Genomic DNA, 17535 nt, shown 5'->3' with positions numbered 1-17535 from the left:
TCACCGTCAAGCATCACCACACCGTATCGCCACCCTGCATCACCACATCACCGCCCTGCATCACCGCATCGTCGCCCTGCATCACCACACTGTATCACCGCCAAGCATCACCGCCCTGCATCACTGCCCTGCATCACCACACTGTATCACCGTCAAGCATCACCGTCAAGCATCACCGTCAAGCATCACCGTCAAGCATCACCGTCAAGCATCACCGTCACGCATCACCGTCAAGCATCACCAAGCATCACCGTCAAGCATCATCAAGCATCACCACACCGTATCGCCACCCTGCATCACCACATCACCGCCCTGCATCATCGCCCTGCATCACCACACTGTATCACCGCCAAGCATCACCGCCCTGCATCACTGCCCTGCATCACCACACTGTATCACCGTCAAGCATCACCGTCAAGCATCACCGTCAAGCATCACCACACCATATCGCCACCCTGCATCACCACATCACCGCCCTGCATCACCGCATCACCGCCCTGCATCACCGCCCTGCATCACCACACTATCACCGCCCTGTATCACCGTCAAGCATCACCGTCAAGCATCACCGTCAAGCATCACCGTCAAGCATCACCGTCAAGCATCACCACACCGTATCGCCACCCTGCATCACCACATCACCGCCCTGCATCACCGCATCATCGCCCTGCATCACCGCCCTGCATCACCACACTATCACCGCCCTGCATCACCACACTGTATCACCGTCAAGCATCACCATCAAGCATCACCGTCAAGCATCACCACACCGTATTGCCACCCTGCATCACCACATCACCGCCCTGCATCACCGCATCATCGCCCTGCATCACCACACTGTATCACCGCCAAGCATCACCGCCCTGCATCACTGCCCTGCATCACCACACTGTATCACCGTCAAGCATCACCGTCAAGCATCACCGTCAAGCATCACCGTCAAGCATCACCACACCGTATCGCCACCCTGCATCACCACATCACCGTCCTGCATCACCGCATCACCGCCCTGCATCACCACACTATCACCGCCCTGCATCACCGTCAAGCATCACCGTCAAGCATCACCGTCAAGCATCACCGTCAAGCATCACCACACCGTATCGCCACCCTGCATCACCACATCACCGCCCTGCATCACCGCATCATCGCCCTGCATCACCGCATCATCGCCCTGCATCACCACACTGTATCACCGCCAAGCATCACCGCCCTGCATCACCACACTGTATCTCCGCCCTGCATCGCCGCCATGCATCACTGCCCAAACGAATCACCTGAGAAACAGACACAACCTCAACTCCACCCACTGCTGTCAGACGTTACAACAACTCCAGCTCTTAAATGTATTTCCCCCAAAACTTATTTTTAACAAGCACATCGTTACATTCGTTTCCACCATGAAAATATATCCTGTAGTGTCCTGTATTCTATTATGCCATGTATTTTCAGCGTTATTCTTTTTGCTAAGCAATTTTTTTTTTTTTCCCGCATTTCTTCAGTTTTAATCTATATTTGTGCAAGAATCAATTAAATCAAACTCCAAACTAAAACAGGAAGAAGAGCAACATAAGTTACTCATCAAGCAAAGCGTCAGACGTCGTTGATCACATGGTAACGTTACTTTGGAACGAGCATAATATGGTGACCTACTTTTCACCTCACGCACATTTACAGAAAGACAGACACACCGTTGAGATTTAGGATGGTATAAAAAATAAAATATACATCTATTTTTTTTAAACAGATCAAGGCTGTTTATCAAAACTCAGATGATTTTAATAGTAAACAATGTAATGTTCAAAGAAAAATAAATAAATATCCAGTACCAGTCAAAAGTTTGGACACATCGACTCATTCAAGGGTGCTTGTAAATGTTTTCCTGTTTTCTACATTGTAGAATAATAGTAAAGACATCAAAAACTATGAAACAACACATAAGGAATCATGTAGTAACATAAAAAGTGTGTTAAATAAATTAGATTCTTCAAAGTAGCCTCTCTTTGCCTTGATGACAACTTTGCATAGTCTTGGCATTCTCTCAACCAGCTTCACCTGGAATGCTTTTCCAACAGGCTTGGAGTTCCCACATATGTGGACCACTTGTTGGCTGCTTTTCCTTCCCAAATCATCCCAAACCATCTCAATTGGGTTGAGGTCGGATGATTGTGGAGGCCAGGTCATCTGATGTAGCACTCTTCTTGGTCAAATAGCCTTTACACAGCCTGGAGGTGTGTTGGGTCATTGTCCTGTTGAAAAACAAATGATAGTGGGACTAAGTGAAAACGTGATGGGATGGCATATCGCTGCAGAATGCTGTGGTAACCATGATGGTTAAGTGTGCCTTGAATTCAAAATAAAATCACTGACAGTGTCACCAGCAAAGCACCCACACATCACCTCCTCCTCCATGCTTCACAGTAAGGAACTACCCATGCAGAGATCATCTGTTCACCTACTCCGCGTCTCACAAAGACACGGCAGTTGAAACCAAAAATCTCGACTCATCACAGAGAAGACCAGATTTCCACTGGTCTAATTGCTCGTGTTTCTTGGCCCGAGATAGTCTCTTCTTATTGAGGTCCTTTAGTAGTGGTTTCCTTGCAGCAATTTGACCACGAAGGCCTGATTCACGCAGTCTCCTCTGAACAATTGATGTTTGATATGTGTCTGTTACTTGAACTCTGTGAAACATTTATTTTGGGCTTCAATTTCTGGAAGTGTATATAATTTTGTTTTTATGATCTAAAAACAGGAACTGGATCCTGTGCCTTTCAGGTAAAGAGTCCAATTCACTGCTGATTTACAGGCTGAGACACTTGTCAAGCGAGAGTAGGATCATTTGTTTGTAAGTGGAGTCCAGTAGAGATTTATGTTTGAAATCAACAGCAGGATCGAAAACAAAGCATTGTACATCATTTATCATGTGGCAACTGCCTGACCATTTTGAATGGGGATCGAACTAAGGAATGAAACATATTTAACTCACTTGACAAAAAAAATATATATATATATATAAAGAACTTTGAATAGATAATTGATCATTATCAAAAAATGCTGGTTTATTCACAATCACTGAGGGGAAAACAAGTCAAAATAGGCTTTCAAAACATTCGATACTAGTGTGCTGCGATTTACAGATGGATTCCTCTGCCATGTGGGTCTATGACCTTGAGTCATCTTTCCACCTGACAAGGTGAAATATTTAGATAAAAACAAAAAGCTTCCGGCAGGGGTCGGCACTCTCTGTCCGGCAGGGGTCGGCACTCTCTGTCCGGCAGGGGTCGGCACCCTCTGTCCGGCAGGGGTCGGCACCCTCTGTCCGGCACCCTCTGGGCAGGGGGCACTCTCTGTCCGGCAGGGGTCGGGTCCGGCTCGGCACCCTCTGTCCGGCAGGGGTCGGCACCCTCTGTCCGGCAGGGGTCGGCACTCTCTGTCCGGCAGGGGTCGGCACTCTCTGTCCGGCAGGGGTCGGCACTCTCTGTCCGGCAGGGGTCGGCACTCTCTGTCCGGCAGGGGTCGGCACTCTCTGTCCGGCAGGGGTCGGCACTCTCTGTCCGGCAGGGGTCGGCACTCTCTGTCCGGCAGGGGTCGGCACTCTCTGTCCGGCAGGGGTCGGCACTCTCTGTCCGGCAGGGGTCGGCACTCTCTGTCCGGCAGGGGTCGGCACTCTCTGTCCGGCAGGGGTCGGCACTCTCTGTCCGGCAGGGGTCAGACGGTAGTGTGATGTTCAAAGCTGCAAACTACATCACTAGCTAGGTTTCTAACCAATTGGCGACAGATTTTCATGAGAATATAGAAGAAAAAATAACTTTTTTTACATTAAAAAAAAAAAAAAAAACAATATGCACATTTAACCAGTAGCAATGAGTTTCCATCAAATTAACGTGTTGCTGATAAAAGGCTGTGCGCGTGGTGATGTAGTGCACGTGTTGCTGATAAAAGTCTGTGCACGTGGTGATGTAGTGCACGTGTTGCTGATAAAAGGCTGTGCGCGTGGTGATGTAGTGCACGTGTTGCTGATAAAAGGCTGTGCGCGTGGTGATGTAGTGCACGTGTTGCTGATAAAAAAGGCTGTGCTGATAAAAGGCTGTGCGCGTGGTGATGTAGTGCACGTGTTGCTGATAAAAGGCTGTGCGCGTGGTGATGTAGTGCACGTGTTGCTGATAAAAGGCTGTGCACGTGGTGATGTAGTGCACGTAAAAGTTACACGGACTTCTATTTTCAGATCTATTGATGGGTTTTGTCTGAAATGAATTGCGTTATATAGTGAATGTGCCCACTACGGTCTTGGCCCGGACGTTTTAAACCACAGAGACATAATGAATATAACCGCAGCAAAGCTTTAAACCACAGAGACATAATGAATATAACCGCAGCAAAGCTTTAAACCACAGAGACATAATGAATATAACCGCAGCAAAGCTTTAAACCACAGATATATTCATTACGTAACGACAGGAAAGCATCCATCGTGTCACCAGAATAAGACCCTCGAAAATGTATTGGAAAGGAGCATGGAGATGACCACAGTGGTATTGGATCAGACTACTTGTACATTTGACTCATTTGACTCATTTGACTCATTTGACTCATTTGACTCATTTGACTCATTTGACTCATTTGACTCATTTGACTCATTTGACTCGTAGATTTGGTATCATGTGTCCCATGTGTAAGTGTTAAATATGTCTTTAGCTAAATTTTAAAATGTTAATTCTCCTTATCTTAAAACATGTTCACTTCACAGTACTAACTTTTAATTAACAAATGCATGAACGCAAAGAGCGAAATGTAAAAAAACGCTGAGAAGTTTGTCACCAAAAACCAAATGAATCGACATGCCTACCGGCCGACTCTCCCAAGATTTTATTATATTTTTACGGATGATCAACAATCAAAGTAGCCGATCGGAAAAACACATTGCTGCAGATATTAGACATCTTTCCAGAAACACTTTTTTTAATTCATAAATTGTTTTCTTATAACACTCCATCTTTATAATCACAGAGTAGCTCCTCCATGAAAACAGAGCACTAACTTCTAGCAACACTCCATCTTTATAATCACAGAGTAGCTCCTCCATGAAAACAGAGCACTAACTTGTAGCAACACTCCATCTTTATAATCACAGAGTAGCTCCTCCATGAAAACAGAGCACTAACTTCTAGCAACACTCCATCTTTATAATCACAGAGTAGCTCCATGAAAACAGAGCACTAACTTGTAGCAACACTCCATCTTTATAATCACAGAGTAGCTCCTCCACTAACTTGTAGCAACACTCCATCTTTATAATCACAGAGTAGCTCCTCCGTGAGAACAGAGCACTAACTTGTAGCAACACTCCATCTTTATAATCACAGAGTAGCTCCTCCGTGAGAACAGAGCACTAACTTGTAGCAACACTCCATCTTTATAATCACAGAGTAGCTCCTCCGTGAGAACAGAGCACTAACTTGTAGCAACACTCCATCTTTTTGTACCTCTGCTTTCAAATTCCCTCTCTCTTTCTCATGCACGCTCTGCAGCTTATTTTCTCATTCTAAAGAATATCTTCTTTTTGTTTCCTTTCCCTTGTTCTCTATCCATCTCCCTCTGCATGGCGTAGACCTGGAGGGAAAATGATCTATAGCAAAGCTCCTGGTAAAAAAATATATATATATTTTTTAAAGACAAAATATGACTTCACTCCTGGCCCTCATTAAAACGTGCTCCCTTCCTTCCTGTGTATGTGTGTGAGAAAGAGAGAGAAAGAGGAGACAGAGAGAGGGGTGGAGAGAGAGACACAGAGAGAGAGACACAGAGAGAGAGACACAGAGAGAGAGACACAGAGAGAGAGACACAGAGAGAGAGACACAGAGAGAGAGACACATGGTGCAGAGTCTCATAGAGACACACTAGAGCTCAGAGAGCAGGCCACATGGTGCATGACAGTCTCATATCCATGATATTTTGGCTGCTAAACATATATTATTTATTTATATATTATTCTAAATCAGAAGAAATCATTTAACTCCAGTGTGTCCTACAATGTAAAACAACACAAAGCATTTTAGAATTAGTTCTGATACTAGTGGGTCTACTCTAACAGGAGAGACGTTCTGATACTAGTGGGTCTAACAGGAGAGACGTTCTGATACTAGTGGGTCTAACAGGAGAGACGTTCTGATACTAGTGGGTCTAACAGGAGAGACGTTCTGATACTAGTGGGTCTAACAGGAGAGACGTTCTGATACTAGTGGGTCTAACAGGAGAGACCTTCTGATACTAGTGGGTCTAACAGGAGAGACCTTCTGATACTAGTGGGTCTAACAGGAGAGACGTTCTGATACTAGTGGGTCTAACAGGAGAGACGTTCTGATACTAGTGGGTCTAACAGGAGAGACGTTCTGATACTAGTGGGTCTAACAGGAGAGACGTTCTGATACTAGTGGGTCTGACAGGAGAGACGTTCTGATACTAGTGGGTCTGACAGGAGAGACGTTCTGATACTAGTGGGTCTAACAGGAGAGACGTTCTGATACTAGTGGGTCTAACAGGAGAGACGTTCTGATACTAGTGGGTCTACTCTAACAGGAGAGACGTTCTGATACTAGTGGGTCTAACAGGAGAGACGTTCTGATACTAGTGGGTCTAACAGGAGAGACGTTCTGATACTAGTGGGTCTAACAGGAGAGACGTTCTGATACTAGTGGGTCTAACAGGAGAGACGTTCTGATACTAGTGGGTCTAACAGGAGAGACGTTCTGATACTAGTGGGTCTAACAGGAGAGACGTTCTGATACTAGTGGGTCTACTCTAACAGGAGAGACGTTCTGATACTAGTGGGTCTAACAGGAGAGACGTTCTGATACTAGTGGGTCTAACAGGAGAGACGTTCTGATACTAGTGGGTCTAACAGGAGAGACGTTCTGATACTAGTGGGTCTAACAGGAGAGACGTTCTGATACTAGTGGGTCTAACAGGAGAGACGTTCTGATACTAGTGGGTCTACTCTAACAGGAGAGACGTTCTGATACTAGTGGGTCTAACAGGAGAGACGTTCTGATACTAGTGGGTCTAACAGGAGAGACGTTCTGATACTAGTGGGTCTAACAGGAGAGACGTTCTGATACTAGTGGGTCTAACAGGAGAGACGTTCTGATACTAGTGGGTCTAACAGGAGAGACGTTCTGATACTAGTGGGTCTACTCTAACAGGAGAGACGTTCTGATACTAGTGGGTCCAACAGGAGAGACGTTCTGATACTAGTGGGTCTAACAGGAGAGACGTTCTGATACAAGTGGGTCTACTCTAACAGGAGAGACGTTCTGATACTAGTGGGTCTAACAGGAGAGACGTTCTGATACTAGTGGGTCTAACAGGAGAGACGTTCTGATACTAGTGGGTCTAACAGGAGAGACGTTCTGATACTAGTGGGTCTAACAGGAGAGACGTTCTGATACTAGTGGGTCTACTCTAACAGGAGAGACGTTCTGATACTAGTGGGTCTACTCTAACAGGAGAGACGTTCTGATACTAGTGGGTCTAACAGGAGGTGTTGTTTTACGGGGTCAGTCATAGTAGTATGATAGGTGGGTTTAACAGGAGAGGGTTCAGTACTAGTGGGTCTAACATGATAGGTGTTGTTTTACTAGTGGGTCTAACATAGACGTTCTGATACTGTGGGTTTAACAGGAGGTCGTTCTGATACTAGTGGGTCTAACAGGAGAGCTGTTCTGATACTAGTGGGTCGGAGGAGAGAGACGTTCTGATACTAGTGGGTCTAACAGGAGAGCCCTGTCTGATACTAGTGGGTCTAACAGGAGAGCCCTGTCCTGATACTAGTGGGTCTAACAGGAGAGCCCTGTCCCATATAGTGGGTCTAACAGAGCCCGTTCTGATACTAGTGGGTCTAACAGGAGAGCCCTGTCTGATACTAGTGGGTCTAACGGAGAGCCCTGTCCTGATACTAGTGGGTCTAACAGGAGAGCCCTGTCTGATACTAGTGGGTCTAACAGGAGAGCCCTGTCCCATACTAGTGTCAGGAGAGCCCTGTCCCATGTAGTCTAACAGGAGAGCCCTGTCCCATGTAGTCTAACAGGAGAGCCCTGTCCCATGTGGGTCTAACGGAGAGCCCTGTCCCAGTGGGTCTAACAGGAGAGCCCTGTCCTGATACTAGTGGGTAACAGGAGAGCCCTGTCCCATACTAGTGGGTCTAACGGAGAGCCCTGTCTGATACTAGTGGGTCTAACAGGAGAGCCCTGTCCCATACTAGTGGGTCTAACAGGAGAGCCCTGTACCATGGGTGTAACGGAGAGCCCTGTCCCATGTGGGTGTCGGAGAGCCCTGTCCCATGGGTCTAACAGGGAGAGCCCTGTCCCATGTAGTGGGTCTAACAGGGAGAGCCCTGTCCCATGGGTGTAACAGGAGAGCCCTGTCCCATGTAGTGTCGGAGAGCCCTGTCCCATAGTAGTGTCGGAGAGCCCTGTCCCATAGTAGTGTCGGAGAGCCCTGTCCCATGTAGTGTCGGAGATCCCTGTCCCATGTAGTGTCGGAGAGCCCTGTCCCATGTAGTGTCGGAGAGCCCTGTCCCATATAGTGTCGGAGAGCCACATCTTTGTTTGGAGCAGGGGGACAGAACAGCAGCAGGGGGACAGAACAGCAGCAGGGGGACAGAACACAGGACAGCAGTAGGGGGACAGAACAGCAGCAGGGGGACAGAACAGCAGCAGGGGGACAGAACAGCAGCAGGGGGACAGAACAGCAGCAGGGGGACAGAACAGCAGCAGGGGGACAGAACAGCAGCAGGGGGACAGAACAGCAGCAGGGGGACAGAACAGCAGCCATGGGACAGAACAGCAGCAGGGGACAGAACAGCAGCAGGAGGGGACAGAACAGCAGCAGGGGGACAGAACAGCAGCAGGGGGACAGGACAGCAGCAGGGGGACAGAACAGCAGCAGGGGGACAGAACAGCAGCAGCAGGGGACAGAACAGCAGCAGGGGGACTAACAGCAGCAGGGGGACAGAACAGCAGCAGGGGGACAGAACAGCAGCAGGGGACAGAACAGCAGCAGGGGGACAGAACAGCAGCAGGGGGACAGAACAGCAGCAGGGGGACAGAACAGCAGCAGCGGGACAGAACAGCAGCAGCGGGACAGAACAGCAGCAGGGGGACAGAACAGCAGCAGGGGGACAGGACAGCAGCAGCGGGACAGAACAGCAGCAGGGGGACAGAACAGCAGCAGGGGGACTAAACAGCAGCAGGGGGACAGAACAGCAGCAGGGGGACAGAACAGCAGCAGGGGGACAGAACAGCAGCAGGGGGACAGAACAGCAGCAGTGCGTGTCCCCAGCCTGCCTACTACACTCTGTTCACATGACGCTTTACTCCTCAACAACTCATTTATGGTCTTCTAATTAAAACGTCTGTTAATTGCCTCGTTAAGTGATTTCATTGGGCCACAAGATTTTAAAAAAACATGAATATTAGCTTTCTTGATTATTTTGGATGTGTAATTGTCCATTAACAAAATGAGGAAATCTACAAACTAGTCATTTCTAATGAGATGTAATCATCTAATGGTCCTTCATTAGCAGAAGAAAGAAGAAACGAAAACTCCTAATGAAGATACAGAAAGGAAATGGCACCCTATTCCCTATATAGTGCACTACTTTAGACCAGAGCCCTATGGCACCCTATTCCCTATATATAGTGCACTACTTTAGACCGGAGCCCTATGGCACCCTATTCCCTATATATAGTGCACTACTTTAGACCAGAGCCCTATGGCACCCTATTCCCTATATATCTATATATAGTGCACTACTTTAGACCAGAGCCCTATGGCACCCTATTCCCTATATATAGTGCACTACTTTAGACCAGAGCCCTATGGCACCCTATTCCCTATATATCTATAATAGTGCACTACTTTAGACCAGAGCCCTATGGCACCCTATTCCCTATATATAGTGCACTACTTTAGACCAGAGCCCTATGGCACCCTATTCCCTATATATAGTGCACTACTTTAGACCAGAGCCCTATGGCACCCTATTCCCTATATAGTGCACTACTTTAGACCGGAGCCCTATGGCACAGCCTATTCCCTATACATAGTGCACTACTTTAGAGGGGGAGCCCTATGGCACCCTATTCCCTATATATCTATATATAGTGCACTACTTTAGACCAGAGCCCTATGGCACCCTATTCCCTATAATAGTGCACTACTTTAGACCAGAGCCCTATGGCACCCTATTCCCTAGAATAGTGCACTACTTTAGAACAGCAGCAGCCCATGGCACCCTATTCCCTATATATAGTGCACTACAGAACAGAGCCCTATGGCACCCTATTCCCTATATAGTGCACTACAGACCAGAGCCCTATGGCACCCTATTCCCTATATAGTGCACTACTTTCCCCAGAGCCCTATGGCACCCTATTCCCATATATATAGTGCACTACTTTAGACCAGAGCCCTATGGCACCCTATTCCCTATATATCTTTATAGTGCACTACTTTAGACCAGAGCCCTATGGCACCCTATTCCCATTATATAGTGCACTACATTTTAGACCAGAGCCCTATGGCACCCTATTCCCTATATAGTGCACGAAAACTTTAGACCAGAACCCTATGGCACCCTATTCCCTATATAGTGCACTACTTTAGACCAGAGCCCTATGGCACCATATTCCCTATATAGTGCACTACTTTAGACCAGAGCCCTATGGCACCCTATATAGTGCACTACTTTAGACCAGAGCCCTATGGCACCCTATTCCCTATATAGTGCACTACTTTAGACCAGAGCCCTATGGCACCCTATGCCCTATATATAGTGCACTACTTTAGACCAGAGCCCCATGGCACCCTATAGTGCACTACTTTAGATAGTGCACTGGCACCCTTAGTGCACTACTTTAGACCAGAGCCCTATGGCACCCTATTCCCTATATAGTGCACTACTTTAGACCAGAGCCCTATGGCACCCTATGCCCTATATATAGTGCACTACTTTAGACCAGAGCCCCATGGCACCCTATATAGTGCACTACTTTAGACCAGAGCCCTATGGCACCCTATATAGTGCACTACTTTAGACCAGAGCCCTATGGCACCCTATTCCCTATATAGTGCACTACTTTAGACCAGAGCCCTATGGCACCCTATGCCCTATATATAGTGCACTACTTTAGACCAGAGCCCTATGGCACCCTATTCCCTATATAGTGCACTACTTTAGACCAGAGCCCTATGGCACCCTATTCCCTATATAGTGCACTACTTTAGACCAGAGCCCTATGGCACCCTATTCCCTATATAGTGCACTACTTTAGACCAGAGCCCTATGGCACCCTATTCCCTATATAGTGCACTACTTTAGACCAGAGCCCTATGGCACCCTATATAGTGCACTACTTTAGACCAGAGCCCTATGGCACCCTATTCCCTATATAGTGCACTACTTTAGACCAGAGCCCTATGGCACCCTATGCCCTATATATAGTGCACTACTTTAGACCAGAGCCCTATGGCACCCTATTCCCTATATATCTATATATAGTGCACTACTTTAGACCAGAGCCCTATGGCACCCTATTCCCTATATATAGTGCACTACTTTAGACCAGAGCCCTATGGCACCCTATTCCCTATATATAGTGCACTACTTTAGACCAGAGCCCTATGGCACCCTATTCCCTATATAGTGCACTACTTTAGACCAGAGCCCTATGGCACCCTATTCCCTATATAGTGCACTACTTTAGACCAGAGCCCTATGGCACCCTATTCCCTATATATCTATATATAGTGCACTACTTTAGACCAGAGCCCTATGGCACCCTATTCCCTATATATAGTGCACTACTTTAGACCAGAGCCCTATGGCACCCTATTCCCTATATAGTGCACTACTTTAGACCAGAGCCCTATGGCACCCTATATAGTGCACTACTTTAGACCAGAGCCCTATGGCACCCTATTCCCTATATAGTGCACTACTTTAGACCAGAGCCCTATGGCACCCTATGCCCTATATAGGGCACTACTTTAGACCAGAGCCCTATGAGCCTGCACTCTCTACTGGTCTTTCTGTGATTCCTTGCATCCTTCTGAACAGTATGAAAAGGTCACTTCCCTCGTAACTTCTTCTCCAATGGGTTTTGAGAAGGAGGTGAGGAGAGAGGATGTGAGGAATCAAGGAAAGATGACTCGAGAAAGAGGACGTGTAGCAGATTCAGCTGAACAGATACTCTTGTAACCTGTACTTTTCTCCAGGTGTTTTCTAGAACCAAAGGGTCAACCTCTGCTTGAGCTGCTCATCAATTAATCAACTCCCCCCCGTGCCTAAGTATGAAGCATGCCAGTCAGACCATTCTGTATCAGTCTACCTTCAAAGTAGAGGCCAAAGGGAAGAGAGCTCAGAGAGTACTTCTAACAGAACAAAGGCTGAAACAATCATGATTTATTTGTGTGTGTGTGTGTGTGTGTGTGTGTGTGTGTGTGTGTTGTGTGTGTGTGTGTGTGTGTGTGTGTGTGTGTGTGTGTGTGTGTTGTGTGTGTGTGTGTGTTCAACTTTTGAAAACCCCTTCAGGAAAACACTCTGTTGCCTTTGTTTTCAACTATTTACTAAAAACACCAACTTCAAGGGGCCCTTCAAGGGAACCCTATGGCAATAACAGCATCACAAGGGAAACTACTTTAACACATCACAGAGAAACCTATGGTAATAACCATCCAAGGGAAATAGTGTAATAACAGCATCACAAGGAAACAGATGGTAATAACCCATCACAAGGGAAACAGGTGGTAATAACAGCATCACAAGGGAAACAGGTGGTAATAACAGCATCACAAGGGAAACAGGTGGTAATAACAGCATCACAAGGGAAACTTTGGTAATAACAGCATCACAAGGGAAACAGTGGTAATAACAGCATCACAAGGGAAACCCTGGTAATAACAGCATCTCCAATGGGTTTTGGAAGGAGGTGGGATAACAGCATCACAAGGAAACAGGTGGTAATAACAGCATCACATGGGAAACAGATGGTAATAACAGCATCACAAGGGAAACAGATGGTAATAACAGCATCACAAGGGAAACAGGTGGTAATAACAGCATCACATGGGAAACAGGTGGTAATAACAGCATCACAAGGGAAACAGGTGGTAATAACAGCATCACAAGGAAAAGGTGGTAATAACAGCATCACAAGGGAAACAGGTGGTAATAACAGCATCACAAGGGTATCAAACAGATGGTAATCATCAGTAAGGAAACAGGTGGTAATAACAGCATCACAAGGAAACAGGTGGTAATAACAGCATCACAAGGGAAACAGGTGGTAATAACAGCATGTGTGTGTGTGTGGAAACAGTGGCAATAACAGCATGTGTGTGTGGAAACAGGTGGTAATAACAGCATCACAAGGGAAACAGGTGGTAATAACAGCATCACAAGGGAAAAGTGGAAACAAGTGGAGGTGGTAATAACAGCATCACAAGGGAAACAGGTGGTAATAACAGCATCACAAGGGAAAACTATTTGGTAAAACAGCATCACAAGGGTATAACAGCATCAATGGGAAAAGTTAAATAACAGCATCACATCAGGGTCAAACCTCCAATTATATAAAAACAGCATCACAAGGGAAACAGGTGGTAATAACAGCATCACAAGGGAAACAGGTGGTAATAACAGCATCACAAGGGAAACAGGTGGTAATAACAGCATCACAAGGGAAACAGGTGGTAATAACAGCATCACAAGGGAAACAGGTGGTAATAACAGCATCACAAGGGAAACAGGTGGTAATAACAGCATCACAAGGGAAACAGGTGGTAATAACAGCATCACAAGGGAAAAGGTGGTAAAACAGCATCACAAGGGAAACAGGTGGTAATAACAGCATCACAAGGGAAACAGGTGGTAATAACAGCATCACAAGGGAAACAGATGGTAATAACAGCATCACAAGGGAAACAGGTGGTAATAACAGCATCACAAGGGAAACAGGTGGTAATAACAGCATCACAAGGGAAACAGGTGGTAATAACAGCATCACAAGGGAAACAGGTGGTAATAACAGCATCACAAGGGAAACAGGTGGTAATAACAGCATCACAAGTGGTAATAACAGCATCACAAGGGAAACAGGTGGTAATAACAGCATCACAAGGGAAACAGGTGGTAATAACAGCATCACAAGGGAAACAGATGGTAATAACAGCATCACAAGGGAAACAGGTGGTAATAACAGCATCACAAGGGAAACAGGTGGTAATAACAGCATCACAAGGGAAACAGATGGTAATAACAGCATCACAAGGGAAACAGGTGGTAATAACAGCATTACAACAGCTATTTATTTCCTCAGGAGACCCGTTTGTACTGACTGACCTGATGCAGTTGGAGTGGGTCATTGTCCACCGTTCCTACAGACAGCTACCGATGGAACCGTGCCTGTGTACTTGCCTGTGCGTGTGTTTCTCTCCGTGTGTGTGTGTATGTATGTGTGTGTGTGTGTCTGCTACAGTACTCACTGAAGTCTCCAGTAAGGAACAGGGCCTCCGCGGCTGGGGCCCACTCCCTCAACACCAGTCTGTTGTCAGCCATGCGGTTCACGCCAAAGGTCCTGTAGCTTCTAGTGAACTGATCAAAGCCCCCTTCTGCCTCCTCCAGGAGGAACAGACGCTTCTCAAACAGTCCATACCTGAGAGACACAGAGAGAGAGAGAGAGGGAGACAGAGAGACAGAGAGACAGAGAGAGGAGAGAGAGACAGAGAGAGAGACACAGAGGAGAGAGACAGAGAGAGAGGAGAGAGGGACACAGAGGAGAGAGAGAGACAGACACAGAGACAGTGTCGTTAATAACAGAGAAGGAACTGGGAAAGATCACAACTCCCCTCAACTAAATCATGGATAGAATCAGCATGGTCAATAACAGTAAATAGGAAGCAATATTAATGACTCAGGCCAAGACCGAAAATACTAGAGATGTGTTCAGGCGTCACAAGACTATAGGAGATGTGTTGATCAGTGTTCACAAGACTATAGGAGATGTGTTGATCAGTGTTCACAAGACTATAGGAGATGTGTTGATCAGTGTTCACAAGACTATAGGAGATGTGTTGATCAGTGTTCACAAGACTATAGGAGATGTGTTGATCAATGTTCACAAGACTATAGGAGATGTGTTGATCAGTGTTCAGGCGTCACAAGACTATAGGAGATGTGTTGACCAGGCTTCACAAGACTATAGGAGATGTGTTGACCAGGCTTCACAAGACTATAGGAGATGTGTTGATCAGGCTTCACAAGACTATAGGAGATGTGTTGAGTGTTCAGGCTTCACGAGACTATAGGAGATGTGTTGATCAGTGTTCAGGCTTCACAAGACTATAGGAGATGTGTTGATCAGTGTTCACAAGACTATAGGAGATGTGTTGACCAGGCTTCACAAGACTATAGGAGATGTGTTGATCAGTGTTCAGGGGTCACAAGACTATAGGAGATGTGATGATCAGTGTTCAGGCTTCACGAGACTATAGGAGATGTGTTGATCAGTGTTCAGGCTTCACAAGACTATAGGAGATGTGTTGATCAGTGTTCAGGCGTCACAAGACTATAGGAGATGTGTTGATCAGTGTTCAGGCGTCACAAGACTATAGGAGATGTGATGATCAGTGTTCAGGCTTCACGAGACTATAGGAGATGTGTTGATCAGTGTTCAGGCTTCACAAGACTATAGGAGATGTGTTGATCAGTGTTCAGGCTTCACAAGACTATAGGAGATGTGTTGACCAGGCTTCACAAGACTATAGGAGATGTGTTGATCAGTGTTCAGACTTCACAAGACTATAGGAGATGTGTTGATCAGTGTTCAGGCGTCACAAGACTATAGGAGATGTGTTGACCAGGCTTCACAAGACTATAGGAGATGTGTTGATCAGTGTTCAGACTTCACAAGACTATAGGAGATGTGTTGATCAGTGTTCAGGCGTCACAAGACTATAGGAGATGTGTTGATCAGTGTTCAGACTTCACAAGACTATAGGAGATGTGTTGATCAGTGTTCAGACTTCACAAGACTATAGGAGATGTGTTGATCAGTGTTCAGGCATCACAAGACTATAGGAGATGTGTTGATCAGTGTTCAGGCTTCACAAGACTATAGGAGATGTGTTGATCAGTGTTCAGGCTTCACAAGACTATAGGAGATGTGTTGATCAGTGTTCAGGCGTCACAAGACTATAGGAGATGTGTTGATCAGTCTATAGTTGCATCCCACATCCACCACCCAAAGGACATCCAGCCAACTGGAAAACATTGGAGTCAACATGAGACAGCATTCCGGTGGAATACTAAAATAGTCATCTCTACTGCCTCTGATCTGGAGGACTCACTAAACAGAGAACATCCCTGGTCATCCCTACTGCCTCTGATCTGGAGGACTCACTAAACAGAGAACATCCCTGGTCATCCCTACTGCCTCTGATCTGACTGACTCACTAAACAGAAAACAACCCTGGTCATCCCTACTGCCTCTGATCTGGAGGACTCACTAAACAGAGAACATCCCTGGTCATCCCTACTGCCTCTGATCTGGAGGACTCACTAAACAGAGAACATCCCTGGTCATCCCTACTGCCTCTGATCTGGAGGACTCACTAAACAGAGAACATCCCTTGTCATCCCTACTGCCTCTGATCTGACTGTCTCACTAAACAGAGAACATCCCTGGTCATCCCTACTGCCTCTGATCTGACTGTCTCACTAAACAGAGAACATCCCTGGTCATCCCTACTGCATCTGATCTGACTGACTCACTAAACAGAAATACTTTGCTTGTAAAGTACCATTTAAAATGGAGGCTAGCTATAGCTGGGTAGACCGCCCTAAATGGAGGCTAGCTATAGCTGGGTAGACCGCCCTAAATGGAGGCTAGCTATAGCTGGGTAGACTGCCCTAAATGGAGGCTAGCTATAGCTGGGTAGACTGCCCTAAAATGGAGGCTAGCTATAGCTGGGTAGACCGCCCTAAATGGAGGCTATAGGTAGGCTTAGAACACAGTCAATGTACACACACACACACACAATATTAATGCTATAGCCAAGAGGTTGGTGAGCTATATGTGGACGTGGTTGTTGCAATATCAACCCCATATATAGTATTCAGTCTAAAATGTAGGTCTATCTGAGTAGCCTCTTGCTTTACCTTGGACCACATTCGAGGGCATTCAAAATCAATACATGAACATCATCATACAAGATGGATAGGCTGTCTTGCAAAGAGCATTCATATTCTAACACCCGCCACACATCAACATACTGTAAGCCATAGACAATGCTCACAAAAAGTATCCTAATTTAATCACCGTTACTGTGTAAAGGCAGTTATGCTCCTACATGAATTTGAATTAATATATTATTTCAATCAAACGATATCTACCCAAATATGTCCCTATAACCTCTCCCGTACGGGGTCACCATGTCGCCACAGTGCCTTGCGAAAGAATTCACCCCCTTGGTGTT

The 17535-nt window shown here is 46.2% G+C and overlaps 1 protein-coding gene across 1 annotated transcript in view; it reads right to left on the bottom strand.

The window, feature by feature from the left end:
• The window catches only part of gbe1b (glucan (1,4-alpha-), branching enzyme 1b), a 333639-nt gene that overhangs the window by 283467 nt on the left and 32637 nt on the right, over positions 1-17535 (bottom strand). The window contains exon 2 of the mRNA XM_046296301.1: positions 14545-14714. Coding sequence (XP_046152257.1) covers positions 14545-14714 — 170 coding nt within the window. The remainder of the gene's footprint in view (positions 1-14544; positions 14715-17535) is intronic.

Source organism: Oncorhynchus gorbuscha, linkage group LG13 (assembly GCF_021184085.1).
Source record: "Oncorhynchus gorbuscha isolate QuinsamMale2020 ecotype Even-year linkage group LG13, OgorEven_v1.0, whole genome shotgun sequence".
NCBI classification, from domain to species: Eukaryota; Metazoa; Chordata; class Actinopteri; order Salmoniformes; family Salmonidae; genus Oncorhynchus; species Oncorhynchus gorbuscha.
This window is presented reverse-complemented; position numbering and strand designations above follow the sequence as displayed.